Source organism: Anopheles coluzzii, chromosome 3 (assembly GCF_943734685.1).
Source record: "Anopheles coluzzii chromosome 3, AcolN3, whole genome shotgun sequence".
NCBI lineage: Eukaryota > Metazoa > Arthropoda > Insecta > Diptera > Culicidae > Anopheles > Anopheles coluzzii.
This window is the reverse complement of record NC_064671.1, coordinates 11,010,028-11,030,968: the sequence shown is the minus strand read 5'-3', so window position 1 is coordinate 11,030,968 and position 20,941 is coordinate 11,010,028. Positions and strand designations below refer to the sequence as shown.

The window sequence follows — 20,941 nt, the reverse complement described above, 5'->3', positions numbered from 1 at the left end:
TCGCATAAGTAAAAATCGACATCGGTCGGAGCGGGCATCAGAGTAAAACACAATTCTTGCGCTTTCTACCTACCTCGACGACAGGTCGATCGGTGTTAGCGTACTGGAAGTGCCGGGAATGAGCGTCGGTTTCGGATAGGACATCTGATTCCGTGGACCATGCTGGTGCGCCGGCGGCGGCTGCAAAACGTTCGAATTGGCGCTACTCGAGCCACTTCGTGCGTTGCTCCTGCTGCTGACGACCTCCTGCACGTCGTCATCATTCCACTGGTGGCCACTTCCAGCGCCACCGCTGTTCGATGTTGATGTATGCGAGGGCTGCACTTTTGAGCTTCCAGTGGGAACTGCGGGAACAAAAACAGAAGAAACTCAGAATGTTAGACTCATTCAATCAAAGCATTTAATTTGACAATCATCCTTTAATGTTAGCGTTAGAATGTTTCTTGGCAGTAATAGACATTTTAGGTTCAACCTTTAAGCCTTTAAAGTTCAGTAAAACAAATCAGAAAAGCAGTGTTCGAAACATGTTAACGCACATTTTAACAGCCTAGCAGCTAAAATCATCATTTATCGTTCATTACCTGGACTCTGGGTGTTATTCAGTAGCGCATGCAATTTCGCTCGCTCGGTTTCAACATCGATAGCAATGTGGCGTTTGCGTTTCTTACTTGCAGGCGGTACTGCTACGCCAGCTGCTGCTGCCGCGTGTGCCGCAGCGGCGGCATGTGCTGCCGCCGCCGCCGCTGCCGTCATCGATTGATGATTCAGCGCGGCTGACGATGACGCTGCTGCCCCAAGGACACCACCAGCACCACCACTACTACCACTACCGGTGCTGATGTTCGCTCCGACAGAGCCGATACCACCAATGCCACTGGCCTGCTGCTGTATCGCTGCAGCCTGATTGCTGATCTGCTTCGCATTCTGATGATCGGTGGTGATTGTAATCACATCCGGCGTGCTGGACGCCGACCGACGCACGTCATCGTTCACCGGGATGATGCGCTTGATCGTCTCGTACAGTGGAATGTCCAGATCGATGCCCAGACAGCCCGTGTAGGCCGAGTACGATTTGCCCACCGGCCATTCGCCATGCTCGACACAGTAGATGATGTGGCCGACGCGACGCTCAAGTGCAAAATCGCGGAACCATTTGACGATCATCGACGTATCTATCATGCTGGCGAATTTGCTCATATCTGCGGAAAGAGAAAAGAATTGAAATCAAAGATTAGAACAGACCGTTCAAAACACGTGCACGATTGAAAGCAAGCAATACATACTCTTCAAATCCTCCTTCGTAAGGCTGTTGTCCAGCTGCTTCAGTTTCATCAGCGGTTGGAACACCTCCAAGTCGGGGAAGCGAGCCTTCAGCGCAGCGGTCTGTTGCGAGCAGCGTTCCTCATCGGTAAGATTCACAATCGCCTTCACCTCGACCGGTTTCTTATCCTCGACGATAATTACATCAGGCGATGGAGATCGGGCGGGAGGTTTGGCTGCTTCCACCACTTCCTTTCCGTCCGTCGACGCGACCACCACCACATCATCGACAGGCTTTTCCACTGCAACAACTTCTGCCGTAGCTTCCACTGCCTTCTCAACTGGCTTCTCAACCGGCTTCTCAGCTGGTTGCTCGGCTGGTTTCTCAGCTGGTTTCTCATCGGTACTCTCGGCACTCTTTTCAGCAGCCTCAGCTACAACTTCTTTTACAGCTTCCTTAACCTGTTCAGGCTCTGGTTCAGCCGGTTTTTCCCGCTCGTTTACTGCAGGCACAACATCGCTCGTATCCTTTGTGGATGACGAAGGGGCTTCTACCGTTTCAGCCTTTGCTTCCTCCTTATCGGCCGTCGTTTCGCTCGGTGCTTCTACCAGCTCCTTTTCAACCACTGGTTCTTCATCTGATTTTTCCTTCTCAACAGCGTCCACAACTTCCTTAGCAGCCTCCTCGGGAACATCTTCCTTCTTGGCCTCCTCGGAAGATTCTTCCTTATCCTTATTTTCTACTGTGTCCTTCGATGAGTCCACATCTTCCTTCGCTTTCGGAGACTCTGGAGCCGCAACTTCGGACTTCTTTTCGTCGTCAGTCTTGTTCGAGTTCGAGGGCGAAGCCGGACCAGCAATTGGGGCGGCTGTTGCCTCCGAAGGTTGAGCATCTTCTTCCATTTGAGTTTCCTGTTTCGGCGGCTCTGCGGTATTCTCAGCCGGCTTTTCAGCAACTGTTGATTGTTCATCAACTTCCATAGCCTCAGTTTCTTCTGGCACGGGTACGGCAACAGCGACAGCTTCTTCCTGCTTCTCCAGTTCACCACCATCGGTTACCACATCGCTGGTTTCCATTTTTTCTACCTCGGGTTCTTTTTCCTTGGCATCTTCCTTTTCAGTATCTGCCATTTTCTCGACCTCCTTTTCCGCTTCTACTGCTTCCACTTCGGACTTTGTGGTATCCGTTTCCTCTGATGGTACTTCGGTTTTTTCCTTATCCTCAACAGTAGCAGCATTGTCGATGTCCATTTTGTTTTCATCAGCCAGTTCTTCGGTATCCGGTTTTTCTTTCACGTTTTCCTCTGAAGCTGCCGATTCCTTTTCGGTTTCTGTCGGAAGCTCTTTTTCCGCAGTTTCCGGTTGTTCCGCACTCTTTTCAGTGACAATTTCCTTGTCATCGGTGCTTTCCTCGGTTTTCTTGTCTTCAGTCACTTTATCGACTTCGGCAACCTCTGGCAAAGCTTCCTCCTTCTTTGCCTCTTCAGCCATTTCAACATCATTGTTGTCCTTTACCGGAGAACTCGGTGACTTTTCGTCGACGGATCCCTTTTCAGCTACATTCGGATCAGTGTTCGCTTCGACAGCGCACTCCTTCTCGACTGGTTCCTTCTCTGGGATCGATTCTTTTTCAACAGAATCTTTCTCGGCTGACTCCGTTGCTGGCTCCAGCGCGGCCTCTTTAGCGACCTCAGGGCTTTCATCAGCAGCCTTTTTCGGGCTTTCTACGGCAACCTTTTCAGAAACCTTTTCGGGGCTTTCCATCGTCGCATTCTTCTCTTCCGACGGTTTATCGTCAGAAGTAGTAGAAACGATCGGCTCCACCACCTCTTCAACTTCCTTCTTTACAGGCGAAAGAGGAGCAACCGGCTCCACCTTGGGCAGTACTACCTCGGTAACGGCCTTCTCTCCGTCAACCTCCATCGAGGCAACAACGGGAGTGACAGCGTCCTTTTCTTGCTTCACGGGCAAATCTCCACCCACAGCAGCAGCTGCCATCTTTTCAGGCGATGCAGCCGGCTTTACCGTCGTTGCGTTGGCAGCAGCGGCCGCGGCAGCATCAGCTTTAGCCGCAGCATCGGCCTGCATCTTTAGCAGTTGCTGGTTTTGCAGCTGAATTTGCATCTCCAGCTGCTGCAGATACTTCTTGGCCGATTCGTAGAATGGGAAGTCCGGATCCGCGAGGATCAGCTGCTCCGAACGATAGATGCCGTACTTCAGGACAGCCCGCAATAGTTCTCGATCGTGCCGCCCCGGTATCCACCAGTCGGGCGTATCCAGATTGTTCTCGCACAGCCGTATGTTCTCGTCCAGCTTCGGGTGCTTCACTATTTGGCGCGCCTTTGATAGGAGCTCCAATCGATCCAGAATCAACTTGGCATGATCTTCCGTCACATCATCCACCAGCCCTTCCAGGCCTTTCTCGTCATCGCTTAGCTTGACACCGGCCTGCCGCTTGCACATGGCAATGAACACCTTGTAGAAGTCGCTCAAGTTTTCGTCCGTTTTCTTGTCCAACTTGGCGAACACTTTGAAGCTGTAAGCAACACACAATGATGTTAGAGCATTCTTAAGTCTTCCACATATTTAGCTAATCAACAATTGAGCACTTACCGACTCCAGTCAGGTGTAGGAACGGTTGCATTCGGTTGCAAATCGATACCATAACCCGTAAGGACGCGGATGAACTCGTTTTCCTCACGGCGAGTCCATCTCTTCGGTATCTGTTCCAACCGAATACGTTCGCGCTCGCGCATCACCAGTTCGTTCTTCTCGCGGCGTTCCATTTTCTACAAGAAACAAAACTTATATTAGTCTTTCTCCCTCAACTTTCGTTGCAAATGTCTATAACTGACAGTTTTTGCATCGCTAATTATTGGTACTTGTGGCCAAATTATACTCTACATATCTACAACAGGAAATTTAATTACCCTTACTAGTGACACACTCTAATCAACACATTTAAACACATTTGTGTGTTTAGGGAACTTTGAAAACATAACACTTAACTACCCACAACCCAAACTAAAAATCATATCTACAAAAATCATTATTCTGGGTAAATTGTCAACCAATTATGCCCAAACTTGCTCCTGAAAATTGAACACCATTGGTTCTACTATTATTTGCCAAATCTGTGCTGAAAGTAATCCTCACCATAAAATTTTCCCTTCTCTTTCCTAACGTAGTTTGAACAATTTTGTACCAAAACGGAAAACCCCCAACGAAAGGCAAAAGAAAATGTTGAAGCGAAAATAACATTTGGGATATGCACAATACTAACCAAATACATTGCTAGTTTCTGAAGATCAATGTTCGCCAGCTGATTTGGATCGGCCGGGTTCAGGCCGAGTCCAAGGCTGAGCATCAAACTGAAGTCTGCAGCCGTCGGCATGCCTGCCGTTGGTGCCTGCAGACCGCCCGTGCCACTGTTTCCACTCGTCGACGGCAGTGACTGTTGCTGCTGTACTCCTTTACCCTGCGGACTTCCGGCAGTGCCAAGACCAATGCCCACGGCACCAGAAACAGCTGCCCCACCAACGGCAGCACCCAACGGGCCTGTCGCGGAGGGATGGTTTAATCCCACGCCCATTGATGGGCCGCCAGGTACCTGTGGTTGTTGTTGTTGCTGCTGCTGCTGTTGCTGTTGCTGCAACACCGACAATTGTGCTGGCTGTCCTTGTTGTTGCTGTGGTGGTGTAACAATCATTGGGCCGGGTGTTGTCGAGGGCGTTGATGGCGAGGATGAAGTCTGTCCGGTGAGGGTTGGAGTGCCGGCTGGTGGTACTATCGTCTGTAGCTGCATGCAATCGGTAAAGAGCGTTGTGGATGGTGGCGTGGATGAATTTTGGGGGGTTTCGAAACAGATTTATACCAATGTCACAAAGAAACAAAAGGATACGGATGACAATCATTCCAATCGGCGATACATCCAAAGGTAGTAGAGGTTAAGGTGGGAATATTTGTGGAGAGAGAGAAAGGCACATAAAATAATGTATATAATACGTGTAAAATTCGGGACATTAACAGTTCGAGAAACCTTTGTTAGATGCATGAACAAATATGAAGATGAAACGATAAGATAATAGAGGATGCAAAATAATAAGGCGAGCGTATGAGCGTGAACAGATGATAACACGGGAGATCCCTTCGCGCCTTAGATGAGGACGTGCATTTGAAATAAACAGAATCCGATACGTTCATTGCGACTGCTTTTGGTCAGTATATCATTCGAGACCTTACATGATTAGATACTGTATGAAATACTTAGACCTAGCAATTGTTTTGATTACTGTCTGATAATTAAATTATCTATCTTACTGAGTGTGTCGATGTGCATTTAAATATAAACAAACAAATGTTACAACAAAAAACCAATTATAAATCAACAGCAAAACAAACATATGACTGCACAAGTTGTAATGTTGTCAATATAAAACATTATAACAAAAATCTTTCAAAACTACTTTTACAAAACGGTCCAAAAAAGGATTCTAACTCAAAACATAAATGAAAATAACTAAACGATAACGAACTTAAAGGACATTGTTGTGTGTAATCTATACGAACAAGGGACTTTTTTCATGCATTTTTCTTTACTAAGTTTTCTACTAAAATACTAAGCAAGTGCGCTCACAAAGTAATGATAAATGAAAGTGTATGACGTGTGTCCAGGAAATCTGGTCAAGATCAACAGAAGAAAGCGAGTTGCACTCAATTTGTCTTACCTTGGCTTTCTGCTGTTGCTTCAGCTCTTCCTTTTTGTAGTTGCGCTGATACGATGTGATGACACGCCGCAGACGAGTGTTCAGGTCCTGCATGGTTGGCCACGCCAGCTCTGGATTCATGTCCGATGGCGCCGGCGTCGGTGCTGCACTAGCCGTACCAACTGTGGATTCTTCATCATCTAGATTAGTATTTGTTGTAACAAAACGGGGGCCATTGTTAGGATAAATCAAATCTACTGTCTAATAACTAGCTATTTAATCTCTACGCGATGGTTGATGATTATGAAAGGGAGGTTCACACAGCTGTGATACTTATAGGGGATGGATGTGGTGTGGGGAGGGGAGAGAGGGTGGTTTATTGACAGAAAGCCCAAATAATAGTTGTGCAAACAATAAATATGGTGTGCTTTAGGAAATATTATTATGTATATACTTTTAAAATAAATCACCAAATAAAAAAAATGGACCAAAAGATGTATGATTATTAAAGGAATCAAAAGTAAAACTACAATTTTACATGTTGTACGTCTTTCAAGGCTAATCAAACAAAACAAATCCAAACTAATGGTTTCATTTCTAAAAAAAACGTTACCAATCCGGGATATGGGAGTATGATGGGAATGATAATGGAAACCATTTCAGGAACTTACCATCCTTCGATTCAATACCGACAGAAGCGGACCGAGTCGTTTCCGATGGAACGCCATCTTCCGGATCTTCCTCGTTGTCGCCCAGTTTCGAATTGGCATCGTCGTCAGTTCTGTAGGAAACAGCAAACAAAATAACTCAAATTAATAAAACTCGTGTTACTCGTGGCATCGCAGTGTCTATTCCAATAGTAGTAGCACCATCATTCAAAAGCTAACGCTTTAAGAGCAATATGAGTACAACAACAAAAAAGGGGAAACGATTTATGATTTAATGCGTATACAAAGCTTCCCAAGTAAGTGAAGGTGGTGGAGAGAGATTGATTAAGTTGATATACACCAATGAAGATGCGTTGCTGGCTTGTGAAAGGTGTAGATGATGTATTTGCAAATGTTTACCAGACTTATTACTGATTTGGTTGTTTTGTTACATGAAGCTACAAATTCAAACACCTTGTCAGAGGTAGTATGTTGCAGAACAAGCGGGGAAGAAGTTTATCTTATGATGCATATAACGCATATAACATATAAAACTCGATTAGATTGATCGTATGAATAATATATAGGACAATAGCACCATTCGATCTTCGATCAAACTTTGCGGGGTGCGCGCTCAAGAAGTAAACCACTTATTGCTACAGATCGGGATCATAGATAATGGATAATTTAAGTTTGTAATGTAGAAGTAGAAGGAAAAACACTAACGATAGATATCTTCATATGGAAAAGACAACGTAATAAAGAAATAAATACATGTCACAGATATGATAAATTCACATTTAATATTATGCAGAAGATTAACAACATGTATGTTTTCATCAAATCTCGAAGCATACGAATTGTTCAGCAAAAAGCCGAACATTCAAGTAAAGGGAAGAAAAGACACGCAGTTTTTATATATTTCGTCCTTACAAATAAAGGAAAACAAATGCGAACTTCAAATTGTATGATGAAAAACAAAAATTACACCAACAACGTTATAACCATTCGTTGACAGAAACGCTAACAAACAGACACACTAACAGGAGGAAAAAGGAAGATAATAATAACAGGATTAGAAAATTGTAACGAGAACTTACTCTTTGACAATCGTTGTCTCTTCGACGGTGCCATCACCGGGCCCGCAGTGGCTCTGGAAGCAGAGCATCGGATCCGCCCGCATCCCGCGGTAGTTTTCGCAGCCATGCTTGTACGTTCCCACCAACAAACTTCGATCGCAACAATTTGGATTCCACCATGAGCACGGCAGCTGATCGGGCGTAGGCGGTGGCCGAATTGGGAGATCGCTACAGACGATACACACAATGGATAGCACCGGGAACACGGGCGTGTAGCAAAAACGAGAACCACGCGCGCGCACCACACACACACACACGACGCACACGTTCGCAATAGACGCGTCCACACAAACGGTGGCCATCATGAAGCGGAGGGCGGGTGGCGGATGTGCAACGTAAGAATAAACGTAAGTAATTTGCTCGTAATTTACGGGGAAGGTATAATAAAAGGTGAATGTAATAAAGGGCGAAGGACGTTACTGAATGCTTCCATCAGGTGGCGTAGAAGATACGGGGACAAATCAAAAGATAGGAAATTCGGTATTTTTTCTGGATTTGAACCAAAGGATGTTTTGTAAAAAAAATTAAGCAAAACTACATGTGTTGTATATGCAAGAGCGACAACAAAACGGTGAACGCTCATCATCACAGCGATTCGTAAAGAAAAACTCACTAAAATGTTATAAAAATCGAATTGATAGTAGTTTAAACTCAAGTGAATACCATTTTGCCATTCAGGAGTAAAACATATACAAAATCAAACAAGGACAAACAGCCTCTATGGTTGTTGCTTCTGCAGTTTTCTCTAAGTAGAGCAGTCTTGAGAAATCCTTTTGAAGGTGTTTTGTAGCAATTGTTTGCGCTTTCTTGCACATTTTTGTAGCCTTTTCTTTTTCACGCCACGATTTGCCATGTCCGTATGCTCAATAGTGGTATTTTTCGATTGTTTATTTTTTTTAGTGACTGATGGACCTGATTTGCATCGACATCTATTAATCACAAGCACACACACACATACATAACACGTAGAGAAAAGACCAACGAAAATAGTCTACGTTCATATGGAAGTCGTTTAAGAAACAAATGGATCTTTGAACATTGCGCTTCAATAGAATTGCAAAATTGCTGAGGTTTTAATAAAAATATTCAAAATAACATATTTTATCTAAATATCGCATCAAAATTGTCCAAAACAAAGGTAGGAGAATAACAAGTGAGTAGAGGAAAGCCAACATGTATGAAAAAGGGACAATCTTTGTAAAACAACATTGCTCGTTTTAAGCTTTATAAGGAAAGAAGAAAATGAAACTCAAGTATATATGACATCAAACGGTAGGAGAGACAGACAACATTTAGATTTTTAAGAGAGGTTTATATGAAAAAAAAAAAACATAAACACATAGAACGTGTTATAGATGTCATAAAATACAAGCAATATGTTTGAAATTTCAAATACACAAACTTTAAGGGTGAATAATTCCTCGAAAAACTAGGAAAGTGAGGGAGAAAGACTGGTAAAATGAAGTCTGACGTATATCACACTTAATGATACACCGGAAAAAGCTTTACAGTAAACGCGCTGTAGAAAAAAACGTAAGATAAACTAGTTGTACCGGACAAACCGATGAGTGAGAAGGTATTCTCTGGAGCAAATGTTGCATTTGAAAACAACGAAGAACAAAACAAGTCAAACTGAACCATTTGTGTAACATAAGGTGCATGAACTGTGTTGTATGTGGTAAATGAATGAGATAAATTTAATTGCTGTTATTTACTATCGTGACGATGAAGTATTATTGAGTAGTTGCAAAAATGAATCGTTTGAGAAGTTATTAATGGCATGGCGTACACATTATAGATAAACATGTAAGAGTGATATCCGGCTCTGTTCAGCGCACCAAAAAAAGCGGGACGACTGAATCAATCCACTCAAATGCGTTTGTGTGAAACGGAAAAGGAAATCAAGGCAATATGTAAGGTAAGGTGGTGTGTGTTAACAGGAAGATGAAATTGACGACTGGCGGGAATAGAGAGGGGATAAGAAGAGACGGAAAGAAGAAAGCACCAAACACGATCGCCCTTGAGACAACGGGAAAAAAGAACGGTCAAATGTACCTGGCATTGGCACCCTCGTTGATTTGATTGACTAAATCGCCGAGCACCTCGTGCTTGATGTAGTACAGCATACGGACGCGCAGCAGAACCCTGGATTGACGGACAACAGGAGAAAAAAAAGGAGAAAAAAACAAACAAACAATGTATTAGTAATGGCATCCTCGTATCCCTCCTGCCCATTGTTGTGTTCCCCCGTGTTTGGTATCATCTTGAACCCCCCTTATCGCCCCGTTACAGTACAATAATGGTAAAGAGCAAACGGAGAACGAATGGCGACAGATCGGATGAAGATGAAGCCAAAATTGCGAAGCCCCCGCGGGGATGCCGTGTCGAGAGAAAACTTGCGGCGCAGCGAAAAAGCATCGAAACATTCGCATGTTTCTTCACACTCTTCCTCACTTGTTTGCGTGTCTGGTCAGATGCTTCTTGTAGTTGATGTCGAGCAGGGTCTCGGTATCGTATTTCTCGTCCTTGCTCCAGTGGTGCGGATCGGATACGGGTGTCGTTGTGCCGCCGGTGTCCGAGCCTGATTTGGCCGACTTTTCCGCTTTCGTGCCGGACGAGTTCGAAGATGCGTCCTCGTTCGCGTCGGCCGTTCCGCTGCACTGGGGCGCGGGTGTGGTCGATCCGGCGGGCTGGGCAATCACAGGAGAGCCGCCACCGCCACCGTTGCTTCCCGTAGCAGCCGAATTAGATGAATCGCGCTTCGGCGTGGTACACGTTGATGTTGATTTACGTCCTAGGGAGTGGAAAGATGATTGAAATTGCAGTTAGACTTCTTTCTGTTATTCAACAGCTTTTTTTTTCGCGCTCTGCGTTACCTTTAGCATTGCGTCCTCGTGGCACCAAATTGTGCAAACCGCTGTGATTGCGCGCAATTTCGCGCTGCTCGCCTCCTTCGTTCGGCGTTATCAAGTCCCAAATGAAGTTCTTTATCTTTTCATCGCCCTGATAACGCTCCAAACAGTAAAGAAGCTGTGAAAGGAAAAGACAAAACGACTTGTAATTCACATTCATGGTTGACTATATCGCGCTTGATCTATTGTGATGCATAATCATCAGCAAGTATTGTGAGAAGTTCAATGGTGTTTTACTCAGCGAAAACCTAAAGTTTTCTCAATATTAGCATAGCAGTCATCATTTGAATGGTTTGGGCAAACTATGTATGATTGCATTACAAAAAAAATACAAAAACTTACAATCACACGAGCACAATCCTCGACGTCCTGCTCTCGCCAGCCGCGCTTGAACTGTCCCTGTTCGAGAATTTCGGTCCAACGAGCCCAGCTGTGGATGAAAATAAGTAAAAAACCAATAAGCATTGCTGTTCCTTTTCGTTTCATTCCATTTCGCTCCTACGTACCCATGCGATAGCAGTCCCTTCTCCACCTTGAAGCACTCCGATCGTGCCCAATTGCCGTACGAAACCTCATCCGCGCCGAGCACGGCAAGCGTTTCACGATCGCGCGGTACGTAATCGTCGTGCTGCATCTGCTGCTGCAGCTTCTTGCGCTCCTTAGCGCCACGCGTACGCTTGCTGCGCGTTTTCAGTCCAATGCCCCCTTCCTCACCGTCACTACCCTGCTCGCCCGACGATTCGTCCGATATGTCCATGACACCGTCGTCATGCCCGTACCGTTTGATCTGCGTACGGCGACGCGGCTCCGCAATGACCAGGTCTTCCGTTTCGTCCTTCTCGCAAGCCGTAGGATCAATTTCCGCCTTCTTGGCCCACTTGTTCCAGAAGTCGGGATCGTCGATGTTGATGTCGCTACGGTTGGCCGACGCAGCGAACGATGCCTTCGAGAAGGTCGATCCCTTTTCGCTCTCCATCGTAATGACCTGCGTGCGGCGCAGCAGAATCGAATCGATGTCCTCTTCGCAGAACTTGTCGCCAGCATCGTCATCCATTACGGCACCGTACGCGCCCTTCTTGAGCAGATCCTCGATCTCTTTCTTCGACAGCTGCCGCTGGGTGCCGTCCTTGTTCTGTCCCGTGTTCATGCTCTGCAGTACGGCCTTGTCCAGGCCGAGCTTAAGCGATGCCTTATCGAACATCTCCCGCTCGTACGTATTGCGGCACAGCAACCGATAGATCTTGACCATCTTCTGCTGTCCGATACGATGGCAACGGGCCTGCGCTTGCAGATCGTTCTGCGGGTTCCAGTCGCTGTCGTAGATGATTACGGTGTCGGCTGCGGTCAAGTTAATGCCCAAACCGCCGGCCTTGGTACAGAGCAGAAACACAAAGCGATCCGAATCTGGTTTCGAGTACCGATCGATAGCCGCCTGTCGCAAATTGCCCCGAATCCGTCCATCGATACGTTCAAATGGATACTTTTTGTACATCAGATAGTCCTCCAGAATGTCCAGACAGCGCACCATCTGGCTGAAAATCAGCACCCGATGGCCGTTGGCGCGCAGCTTCGGCAGCAGTTTGTCAATCAGCACCATCTTGCCGGACGACACGATCAGGTTCTTGTAGTACGACTCGGCATCCTCACCGTGCTGCTGCCGGTAATCGTACTGGATCTGATCTTCCGCACCATTCAGCAGGTACGGATGGATGCAGCACTTTCGCAGCTCCATCATCGTGTTCATCAGGTTGGGAATGTTCGCCGAGGTGGTACCCTTCATCAGGAACGAGAAGTTCTGCTCCAGAATACCACGGTAATACTTCTTCTGGATGTTGGTCAGCTCTACCTCCACGATGGTTTCCTCCTTCGGTGCGAGCGACTTTTCCACATCATCCTTCAAACGGCGCAGCATCATGGGCTTCAACAGTGCCTGCAGTTTCAGCACCTCGCTCTCCGTCTTTAGACTACCAAACTCGCGCAGGAACTCTTCACTGCACGCAAACTGGCTCGGCTCGAGGAAATTCAGCAGCGAAAACAGTTCATTCACGTTGTTCTGCAGCGGTGTGCCAGAAAGCAGCACACGATGCTCCAGATTCAGCTGGCGCAGTCCCTCCAGCAGCTTACAGTTTCTGTTCTTCAGCCGATGCGCCTCGTCGATGACACACGCCCGCCAGGTGAAGTTCTTCAGATCCTGATAGTCCGTCACGATCATCTCGAACGTTGTGATGAGCACGTTGAACTTGGTAATGTCCCGGATCAGCTTGCCCGTCTCGGTTCGGTAGTGCACCTCGTAGTCCTGTATCATCTGCCGGCTCGTCGCCGAACCATGGTACACGATCACGTTCATCTCCGTCCAACCCTCGAACTCGCGCTGCCAGTTCGGAATCGTCGAGAGCGGCGCAATCACCAGGAACGGCCCCCGAATGCCATACTCGTACACGGAGTTCACGAACGTCAGACTCTGAATCGTCTTGCCCAGACCCATTTCGTCGGCCAAGATGCAGTTGTTGCCCTTGTACCACGAGTAGCGCAACCAGTTCAAGCCTTCCAGCTGGTACGGGCGCAGCTTGTTGCCACCCTTGAACGTGGGCGATTCCGGCAGCGCCTTCCACTGGTCCGGGTGGGGCCGTTTCTTTGTCTTCCACTCGCTCTTCGGTGGAATCTTGTTGAATTTGTAGTACTGCTCGATCTTCAGCTGATCGACATCATCCTCCAGCTCCCAGGTGCTGTCCTCGTACGGCAAGCTCTTCCACTTCACCAGATAGTGCTTCACCGTTTTGCCCTCGTCGTCCACGAGCTCGGACACATCCAGCACGCGATCCACCTCGACAAAGTCCGGATTGAACGGCTCCTCGTCCAGGCTTTCGAAGATGTTCAGCTGCTGCTGCTGCTTCATGAGGAAACGCTTGATCTTGTTGCCCACGCGCTTGTCGCCCTTCAGCAGCTCGTCCTCAGTGCGCCATTCGCAGTGCAGATAGGAGAAGTTGCGATACTTGACGAAGTACTCTTCCACGTCAATGTACACCGGTTCCGGCTTTTTCTCATCCGTTTCCGTTGATGCACTTTCGCCTTCCTCTTTCTTGACAGCTTCCGAACTCTTCTCGTCCGTGGACTCACCACCTTCAGCGCTTTCCTTCTTGACAACATCGGCGGCAGCATCATCACCTTCGCGCTTCTTCTCAGTGCCCTCAGATTCTCCCTCCACTTCCATCTTTTCTACACCATCGGCGGTCACTTCCGTTGCCTCTGCTTCGGGTTTGTCAGCGACACTGGCTGGCTTTTCCTCCACAGCTGGTTCGCCATTCGGCTGTTCAGCTGTTTTATCCTCTGCAGTATTTACACTCTCTGTTTTAGGAGGCTCTACTGCGTCCGTCTCCATGCTTTCTTTCGCTGTGGCAGCATCAGCAACAGGTTCCTTCACTTGTTGCTGATCAACATCTGCAGAAGCTTCCTTATTTTCTTCCCCTTCCTTCTCTTCCGCAGGTGTGTCTTTTTCAGCTGCTACAGCAACCGACTCCTGCTCATCGGTTTCCATCTTTTCTTCTGCCTTGGAGGCATCCTCCGCTGATGGTTTCTGTTCAGGCTCAGCACCCGTGTTTGCCGTGTCGGATTCGGGGGAGATTTTCTCCTCAGTGGATTTGGTCTCCTCACTCGTTTCCATCGGCACATCTGTAGCAGTCGTTGTAGGCGCAGCTTCCTTGTCTGCAACTTCGCCAGAAGCATCGACATCTTCCGCCTCCTTCTTTTTGTCTTCGCCGTCTTCGGACACTTCCTTCAACTCTTTGCCCTCTTCTTTAACGGTAGCCTCCGCGACTATGGTTTCACTGCCATCGCCGACTGGTGCTGCCGTTTCCTTGCCTTCCTTCGGTTCACTCTTGACGGCTTCTTCCGCGGAACCTTCGGCCGGCTCGGGAGTCTTTTCCTTGGGCGGTGGTGGTGGTGGATCCGGTTTCAGCTCTCGCCGGCCTTTACGGACTGCCAGCACATACTGAACGACCTGTAAAAGGAAATTAAAACCGTTAACATTGGCACTAATTCAAAAAGCTTGTACAAATCGCACTTACCATCGAATCCTCCTCCGATGTGTTCACGTACACGTAGTTGGCATTTGGTTTCGAGGAATCGTCGATCGGTTTTCCATCCGGACCGAGCTCGACCGCTTCCGGGGCTGCTTTAGCGCCTTCCGAAGTGCTCACCTTGTTTTCGTCTCCCGCTTGCTCACTGCCCGTACCAACGGCACTACTCGCCTCGCCTGCAACTCCGGCAACCGAACCGTCCGCTGCCGCTGCGCCCGCTTCACCACCAGCCAGCGCAACTTCCGTCGGTGCCAGACCTTCCTTTCGGTCGGAGCCTCCGTCCGAGCGGCGATCCTTTCTGCTGCCGCTTGGCGCCGGTGACATCATACCCGACTCATCGTCCGAAAACCGTAACATCACATCGTCAACGTACTTCTTGCGCTGCGTGTTACGGGCCGAGCGACGCTTCGAGCTGTCCGCCTCCATATCGGGCGGCGGCGACGGCGGTGGAGTGCTCAGCAAATCGTCCCCTTCACCATCGGACTCCGTGACGATCATGCGACTACGCCGTGATCTACTCTTCGATCCGCCGCCGCTAGACTTACTGCCACCACTGCGCCGCGAAGAAGAACTACCGCCACCGCTCGGGCGGCTGCGATTTCTGCTGCTGCTGCTACCACCCTCCGAGCCCGGTTCCTTGCTCTTTTTGCTGCTCTTCTTGCTCTTGCTCTTGGTCGGCGTTTCCGGTTCCGGTTCGGCGGTTGCACACTCCTCCGCTGCTTCCTTCTTCTCGTCCTCCTCCTTGGTCGGTTCGGTCTTGCTAATCTTCGACACGGGAATATCGTCAAAGTCGGTCACTTCTTCCATCGGCACGCCGCTGCCACTTCCTTCCGTTGCTTCGCTCGTGGTGGTAATGGCTGCTGCTTTCGACTGGTCATCGCCGCCATCAACCTCACCACCTTCGTGGTCCTCCCCATCTTTGACCGAAGCATCGGGTGCGCTCGCTTCATCCTCCTTTGCAACTTCCGCCTCACCATCCGCGTTGGAAGATGTAGCAGCATCACCTGCTTCCTTCTCCGTCGATTCTACCGCTTCACTTGTCGTTGCGACAGCTGCCGCCGACTCCTCCTTTCCATCCTCAGTGCCGACGCCGCCCTCTACCACCATTTCAGTGCTAGGTGCCGCGGCATTGGCATCGTTTGAATTTTGTGCATTCATCAACGATGCCAACGACTGATTCTCGTCCGTTTCGCTCGTCGTCGTGCCGGACTTGGACAGCTCCAGATCGCCGGTAATGCCGCCGTCCGGTAGCTCGTCCTCCATCGACATTGAGTTGTCGCCATCGCTCGACGCGACACTCTTCTTTTTCTTCTTCTTGCTATCCTTCGAGTCCTTTTTCTTGCTCTCCTTCTTCGGGGTCGGTTCCTTCACACCGTCCGCAGTCGCCGCCGCCGCTGCTGCTGCACCCTTTGCCGGTTTTTTCGGTTCTCGTGGTTTCCGTGGCTTCTTTATCTTCTTGCCGCTCGCATCAGTGGAGGTATCGAGGTCTCCGGTGCCGCTGCAGGATAAATTGTCCTGCGAAAGATCGCCCGCACCGGCCACACCAATAGCACCACCGCTGCTCTCAAGCGACATTAGCTCGTGGAAACTGCTACCGTCAGGGCTAACTTCGGGCAGACCGGTTCCGGCTGTTACCGAGTCTTCGGACACTGGCAGTAGCGTGGTCGGTGTAGGCGTCGTCATGCCCGTTGGAGCAGGGGCTCCCGAGAAGGGCATTACCAGGTTGGATTGAGAAGTCTCGTCGCCAGACGTGATGAGCCCAGTCTGTCCTACCACGGTCGCTGCGGCTACGGCCGCTTCCTGTTGCGCTAACAGTTTGTCGCCTTTCTTGGCCCGAGGCTTGCGCGGCTTGCTCGACGGCGTTCGTCCCCGTCCGCGTCCTGTGGTGCTCGTCACCTGTGGACTGTCGATCATGGCCGCCGCTGCAGCAGCTGCTGCCGAGGTCATCGTTGGCGCAACGGGATACAACGGATGGGGCGGCTGCATCAAAATGCACGGCTGTGGGCCAAGACCCTGGCAACCGTCTGCTTCGTGTTGCTGCAGCATCGCTAGCCGTTCCTGCATGCGCATCATTTTCTCCTGATTGTCAGCCATCGGTAGCTTGTACATGTCTTGCATTTGCTGCTTGATGGCTGCCCTCTCCTGGCTGTGCGACATCATGGGTGGCGTTTGGTACGGAGGCGGCGGCGGTGGAACCATCATGTCACCGGCACCGGGCACGGTTTGTCCTGCCGGTGGTACACCTTGCATTTGTTGCTGCTGTTGCTGCTGTTGCTGCATCATTGTACCTCCGACCTGGTGCATTCCGTACATTCCCGTCCCGGGTGTCGTTTGGGGCATTTGGCCACTCAGGGCCTGCGCATACGTTGCCGGTGCTCCAGTTACGTTCGTGGGCTGCACACCTACGCCCGCCATTAGCCCAGTGCTGCTGCTCGTCGAGATAATGGGTTCGCCACCGGGCGATATCGTACTATCGCTGACTGCAGTCGTGGTCGAGGTCGGGACGAGCGTTTCTAGCGGGCTCTTGGTTGCGGTCGTTACCTCCGGAGCCTGCAAGTCCGTTAAACCGGCCGGTCCAACCACATCCGATGCCACCGAATCGAGCAGCAGTTGCTGCTGCTCCAACGCTGATGGATCCGTATTGCCACCCGTCTGCAGCATGCCCGCATCCGAATGGTATCCGCCAAGCGTTTCCTCGCCTGCTTGCTTCGCCGAATCCAACAACGATGATCCGTCGCCCAGGCCGGCAGCGTCCTTCATCGACTCATCCAGCACACCAGCGCCACCACCACCGACCTGCAGATTGTCCTGCCCGAGCAGCATTCCTGCGGTGTTGGAATTTTGCTGCTGATGATGCAGCGTCTCAAAATCGGTACCGGACATGAGCGAGTTCGAGTTGGATGACTTGGACTCGTCCGTATTTGATTCGGCTGGCGCCGGGACAATGCTGTCGCGAGATTCTTCATTACTGCTGCTGCTTCCAGTGGTTGCTTGTTCAGCCGAAAGCGCATGTTGTTGATGCTGATGGGACTGCTGTTGTTGTTGCTGCTGTTGCTGACGGGCGTCTCCCACCTCCGCACCGCCGGTGGCAAGGGGTGTTATGTTAGCGTCGTGCGAGTAAACAGATGGAACCACTCCGGCTGCAGCCGCACCGGCGTTGGCCATCAGCGACGAACCTAAACTCGAGGGCGCTTCATTGGCGTTACTCGAGGCTAAGCTGTCAATCAAGCTAAAATCTGATGTTGGCGGAACAGACACTTGATGGTGCTGTTGTTGCTGTTGTTGTTGCTGCTGTTGTTGCTGCTGCTGCTGTTGCTGTGCCTGCTGTTGTGCCTGCTGTTGTGCCTGCTGCTGCGCTTGCTGTTGTTGCTGCTGATGCTGATGATGTTGCATCTGCTGCTGCTGCGCTTGCTGCTGTTGCTGCTGCTGTGACTGCTGTTGTTGCTGATGATGGTGATGCTGCTGTTCCGCAACTGGATCCACCACCATTGCAGCCGTCTGTTGATGGTGCTGTGCCTGCGCTTGATGTTGCTGCTGATGGTGATGGTGTTGATGATGTTGCTGTTGCTGCTGTTGTTGTTGCTGTTGTTGCTGCTGTTGTTGCTGCTGTTGTTGCTGTTGCTGTTGCTGTTGTTGTTGCTGTTGCTGCTGTTGTTGATGTTGCTGCTGCTGATGGTGGTGGTGCAAATGATGATGATGCAAATGGTGCTGCTGCTGCTGCTCCGTGATTGACGAAATGGGAGGCAGCTCGACGACACTTTGCTGATGCGGATGCGCATGTGAGTGAGAATGCGGATGCTGCATCGAGGGCAGATCGTTCATTGATGCACCAGCTCCTGCCCCACCTTGCTGCTGGCTCGCCTGCTGCTGCTGCTGCTGCTGCTGTTTTGACTGATGCTGGTGCTGCATTTGTTGAGATTGTTGCTGCTGCGACAAACTGTTGTTCACACTCTGCAAATGCTGATTGGGACCGCTTGGCGACATCAGCATGTCGTCATTAAATGACGGCGAGTGAAGCTGCTGCGAGATCGAATGCGACAAACTGCTGCCGCCTGCACCGCTGGCCGGCTGCATCGCGGCGAGCGTACTGTGATGCATCGCGGACTGTTGCTGATGCTGGGGCCCTCCGGGCGCATGATGCTGCGTGGCAGATGGTGGAGGCAGATGCGCGCCCGGCTGCAGCTGGGTAAGCATCTGCTGCTGCTGTTGCATCTGCTGCTGCATCGCGGACAGCTGAGGTGGCTGCTGGGGTGCCTGAGCCGCCGACGGTTGCGACAGGTGCGGCTGATGAAGGCTATGTACAGGCTGCTGCTGCTGCTGAACTGTCGCGACCGAGGTGGCCACGTCCACACCGCCCACGCCGTGCTGTCCCTTATCGTCTAAGCTGCCGTAAGCCTGCGGACCGGATGGACCCGCTGCCGAGGGTGGCGGTATCACAGGCATGCTCGTTTGCGACACGGGTGGAATTAGGCTGGAAATGTCGTTCAGCTGACTGATCTGCTGCTGCTGCGCGTGCGATGGCGGTGGCCCATGCGCGCCCGGATGCAGATGGGGCGCGTGGGGCGCGTGCATCGGCGGCATGTGGCTGCCGGGCGGTGCAATCGGTCCCGCCATCCCGTGATGAGCGCTGCCATTGATGCCACCACTGCCGGGCCGCTGCTGCTGCTGCACGGCCGACATCGGTGGCCACTGCTGGTGCTGCTGCTGATGCTGGTGCTGATGCTGCGGCGACATCGGTAGCCGGGGTCCGAGCGGCGAGAGTGGATTGTTTGCACCCATCTGTTGCTGCTGCTGGTGGCTCGGAGGACCACCGCGGTACGCTGCGGCGGCGGCGGCGGCCGCAGCTGCTGCTGCCGCTGCTGCCTGGGCATACTCCATGCCGGTCGCACCCGACGGCGGCATTACCATTTGCTCTAGTGCTTGCAGCGTCGTGTTGACACCGGCGCCCGGGCCGCTTACCACACTACCACCCGAGCTCGAAGCCGTCAGCTTCGTGCCGGTCTGTGGCCGAGGACTCTGCATACCGCCGCTGCCCGCCACTATCCCGGCGCCCAGATGGGGCGAGTGCGTCGACGTGATCGTGGCCTGGGGCGATTGTGATGTAACAACCGGCGGGCCACCGCCTGGCGGCTTCGCCGGCGACATCACCGGCCGTGGCGACATCTGCGTGTGGGGCGACATTTGTGGCGGCCGGGGCGACATCTGGGGAGAAAGCTGGGGGAAGGGCGCCCGGTACTGGGGACTTCCGCCGTGCTGGGTCGGCTGTTGCTTCGTTGCGGCGTTCGGCAGGTACGATTGTTGCTGCGGTGCGCTCGCACCGTATCCACCACCACCCGGGCCGCCTGCACCGCCAGCTCCTCCTCCCCCGCCGCCCGGAACTCCCGGCATGCCGGCACCGTGCGTCATCGGGTGCTGCTGCTGGGGGCCGAGCGGTCCGCCCAGCCCGTGCAGTCCGGCGACCGGCGCATTAGGCTGTTGCGCTCCGGGATGCACCATTCCCGGGTGCTGCCCTTGCTGCTGCTGCTGCTGCTGTTGCTGAGATGGTTGTGGGCCTCCACCCAGCCCAGCCAGCCCCGGGTGCTGCTGTGGGTGCTGCTGCGGCTGACTGTTGTGAGTTTGGTGCAGCTGCTGCTGCGATTGCGGCGGCAGATGGGAGGGTTGCTGCGACGGATGCGTCGGAGCAAGGCCTCCCGGAACGACGCCACCGCCGCCGGGCGGTTGCTGCTGGGGCGCACCGAGCTGATGCAGGCTTGTGGGTACCTGGCCACCGCTCACGAGATGCTGCCCGTAGCCCCCGCTCGGGTCCAGCTGGTGCTGGTTGTACACGTGCTGCGCCGACCGGGCCGCATGCTGCTGCATTGCGGCGGCGGCCGGCCCATACGCACCGTACGCGGACTGTGCCGCCGACGGTGCCCCCGGGTACATCGAGTGTCCCGGCTGGGGATAGTGTTGGGATACACGCTGTTGCTGCTGCTGCGCCTGCTGTTGCTGCTGCTGTTGCTGCTGCTGCTGGGGCTGCTGTTGCTGGGGAGGTTGTTGCTGCTGCTGCTGTTGCTGCTGCTGCTGCTGTTGAGGTTGACCTAACGATCCATAGCCTTGCTGGGGTGGCATCATGCCACCCATCATGGACTGCTGCGTTGGATACTGCAGCTTTTGCGGATCCTGCTGCGGATATCCTCCCATGTGCTGCCGGTATCTATT

The 20,941-nt window shown here is 51.2% G+C and overlaps 1 protein-coding gene across 6 annotated transcripts in view; it reads right to left on the bottom strand.

The window, feature by feature from the left end:
• Window positions 1-20,941, bottom strand: part of LOC120954594 (uncharacterized) — a 62,698-nt gene that overhangs the window by 8,280 nt on the left and 33,477 nt on the right. For 2 of the 6 annotated variants that reach the window (XM_040374669.2, XM_049608153.1), the window contains exons 4-17: window positions 14,729-20,936; window positions 11,171-14,661; window positions 11,007-11,094; window positions 10,629-10,782; window positions 10,207-10,546; window positions 9,808-9,897; window positions 7,714-7,920; window positions 6,638-6,747; window positions 5,988-6,166; window positions 4,544-5,059; window positions 3,874-4,049; window positions 1,284-3,796; window positions 582-1,199; window positions 74-344 (exon numbers count right to left, since the gene is read on the bottom strand). In XM_040374669.2, the coding sequence (XP_040230603.2) occupies window positions 74-344; window positions 582-1,199; window positions 1,284-3,796; window positions 3,874-4,049; window positions 4,544-5,059; window positions 5,988-6,166; window positions 6,638-6,747; window positions 7,714-7,920; window positions 9,808-9,897; window positions 10,207-10,546; window positions 10,629-10,782; window positions 11,007-11,094; window positions 11,171-14,661; window positions 14,729-20,936 (14,961 nt within the window). The remainder of the gene's footprint in view (window positions 1-73; window positions 345-581; window positions 1,200-1,283; window positions 3,797-3,873; window positions 4,050-4,543; window positions 5,060-5,987; window positions 6,167-6,637; window positions 6,748-7,713; window positions 7,921-9,807; window positions 9,898-10,206; window positions 10,547-10,628; window positions 10,783-11,006; window positions 11,095-11,170; window positions 14,662-14,728; window positions 20,937-20,941) is intronic. The other 4 variants (XM_049608154.1, XM_049608155.1, XM_049608157.1 and 1 more) reach the window with 4 other exon arrangements.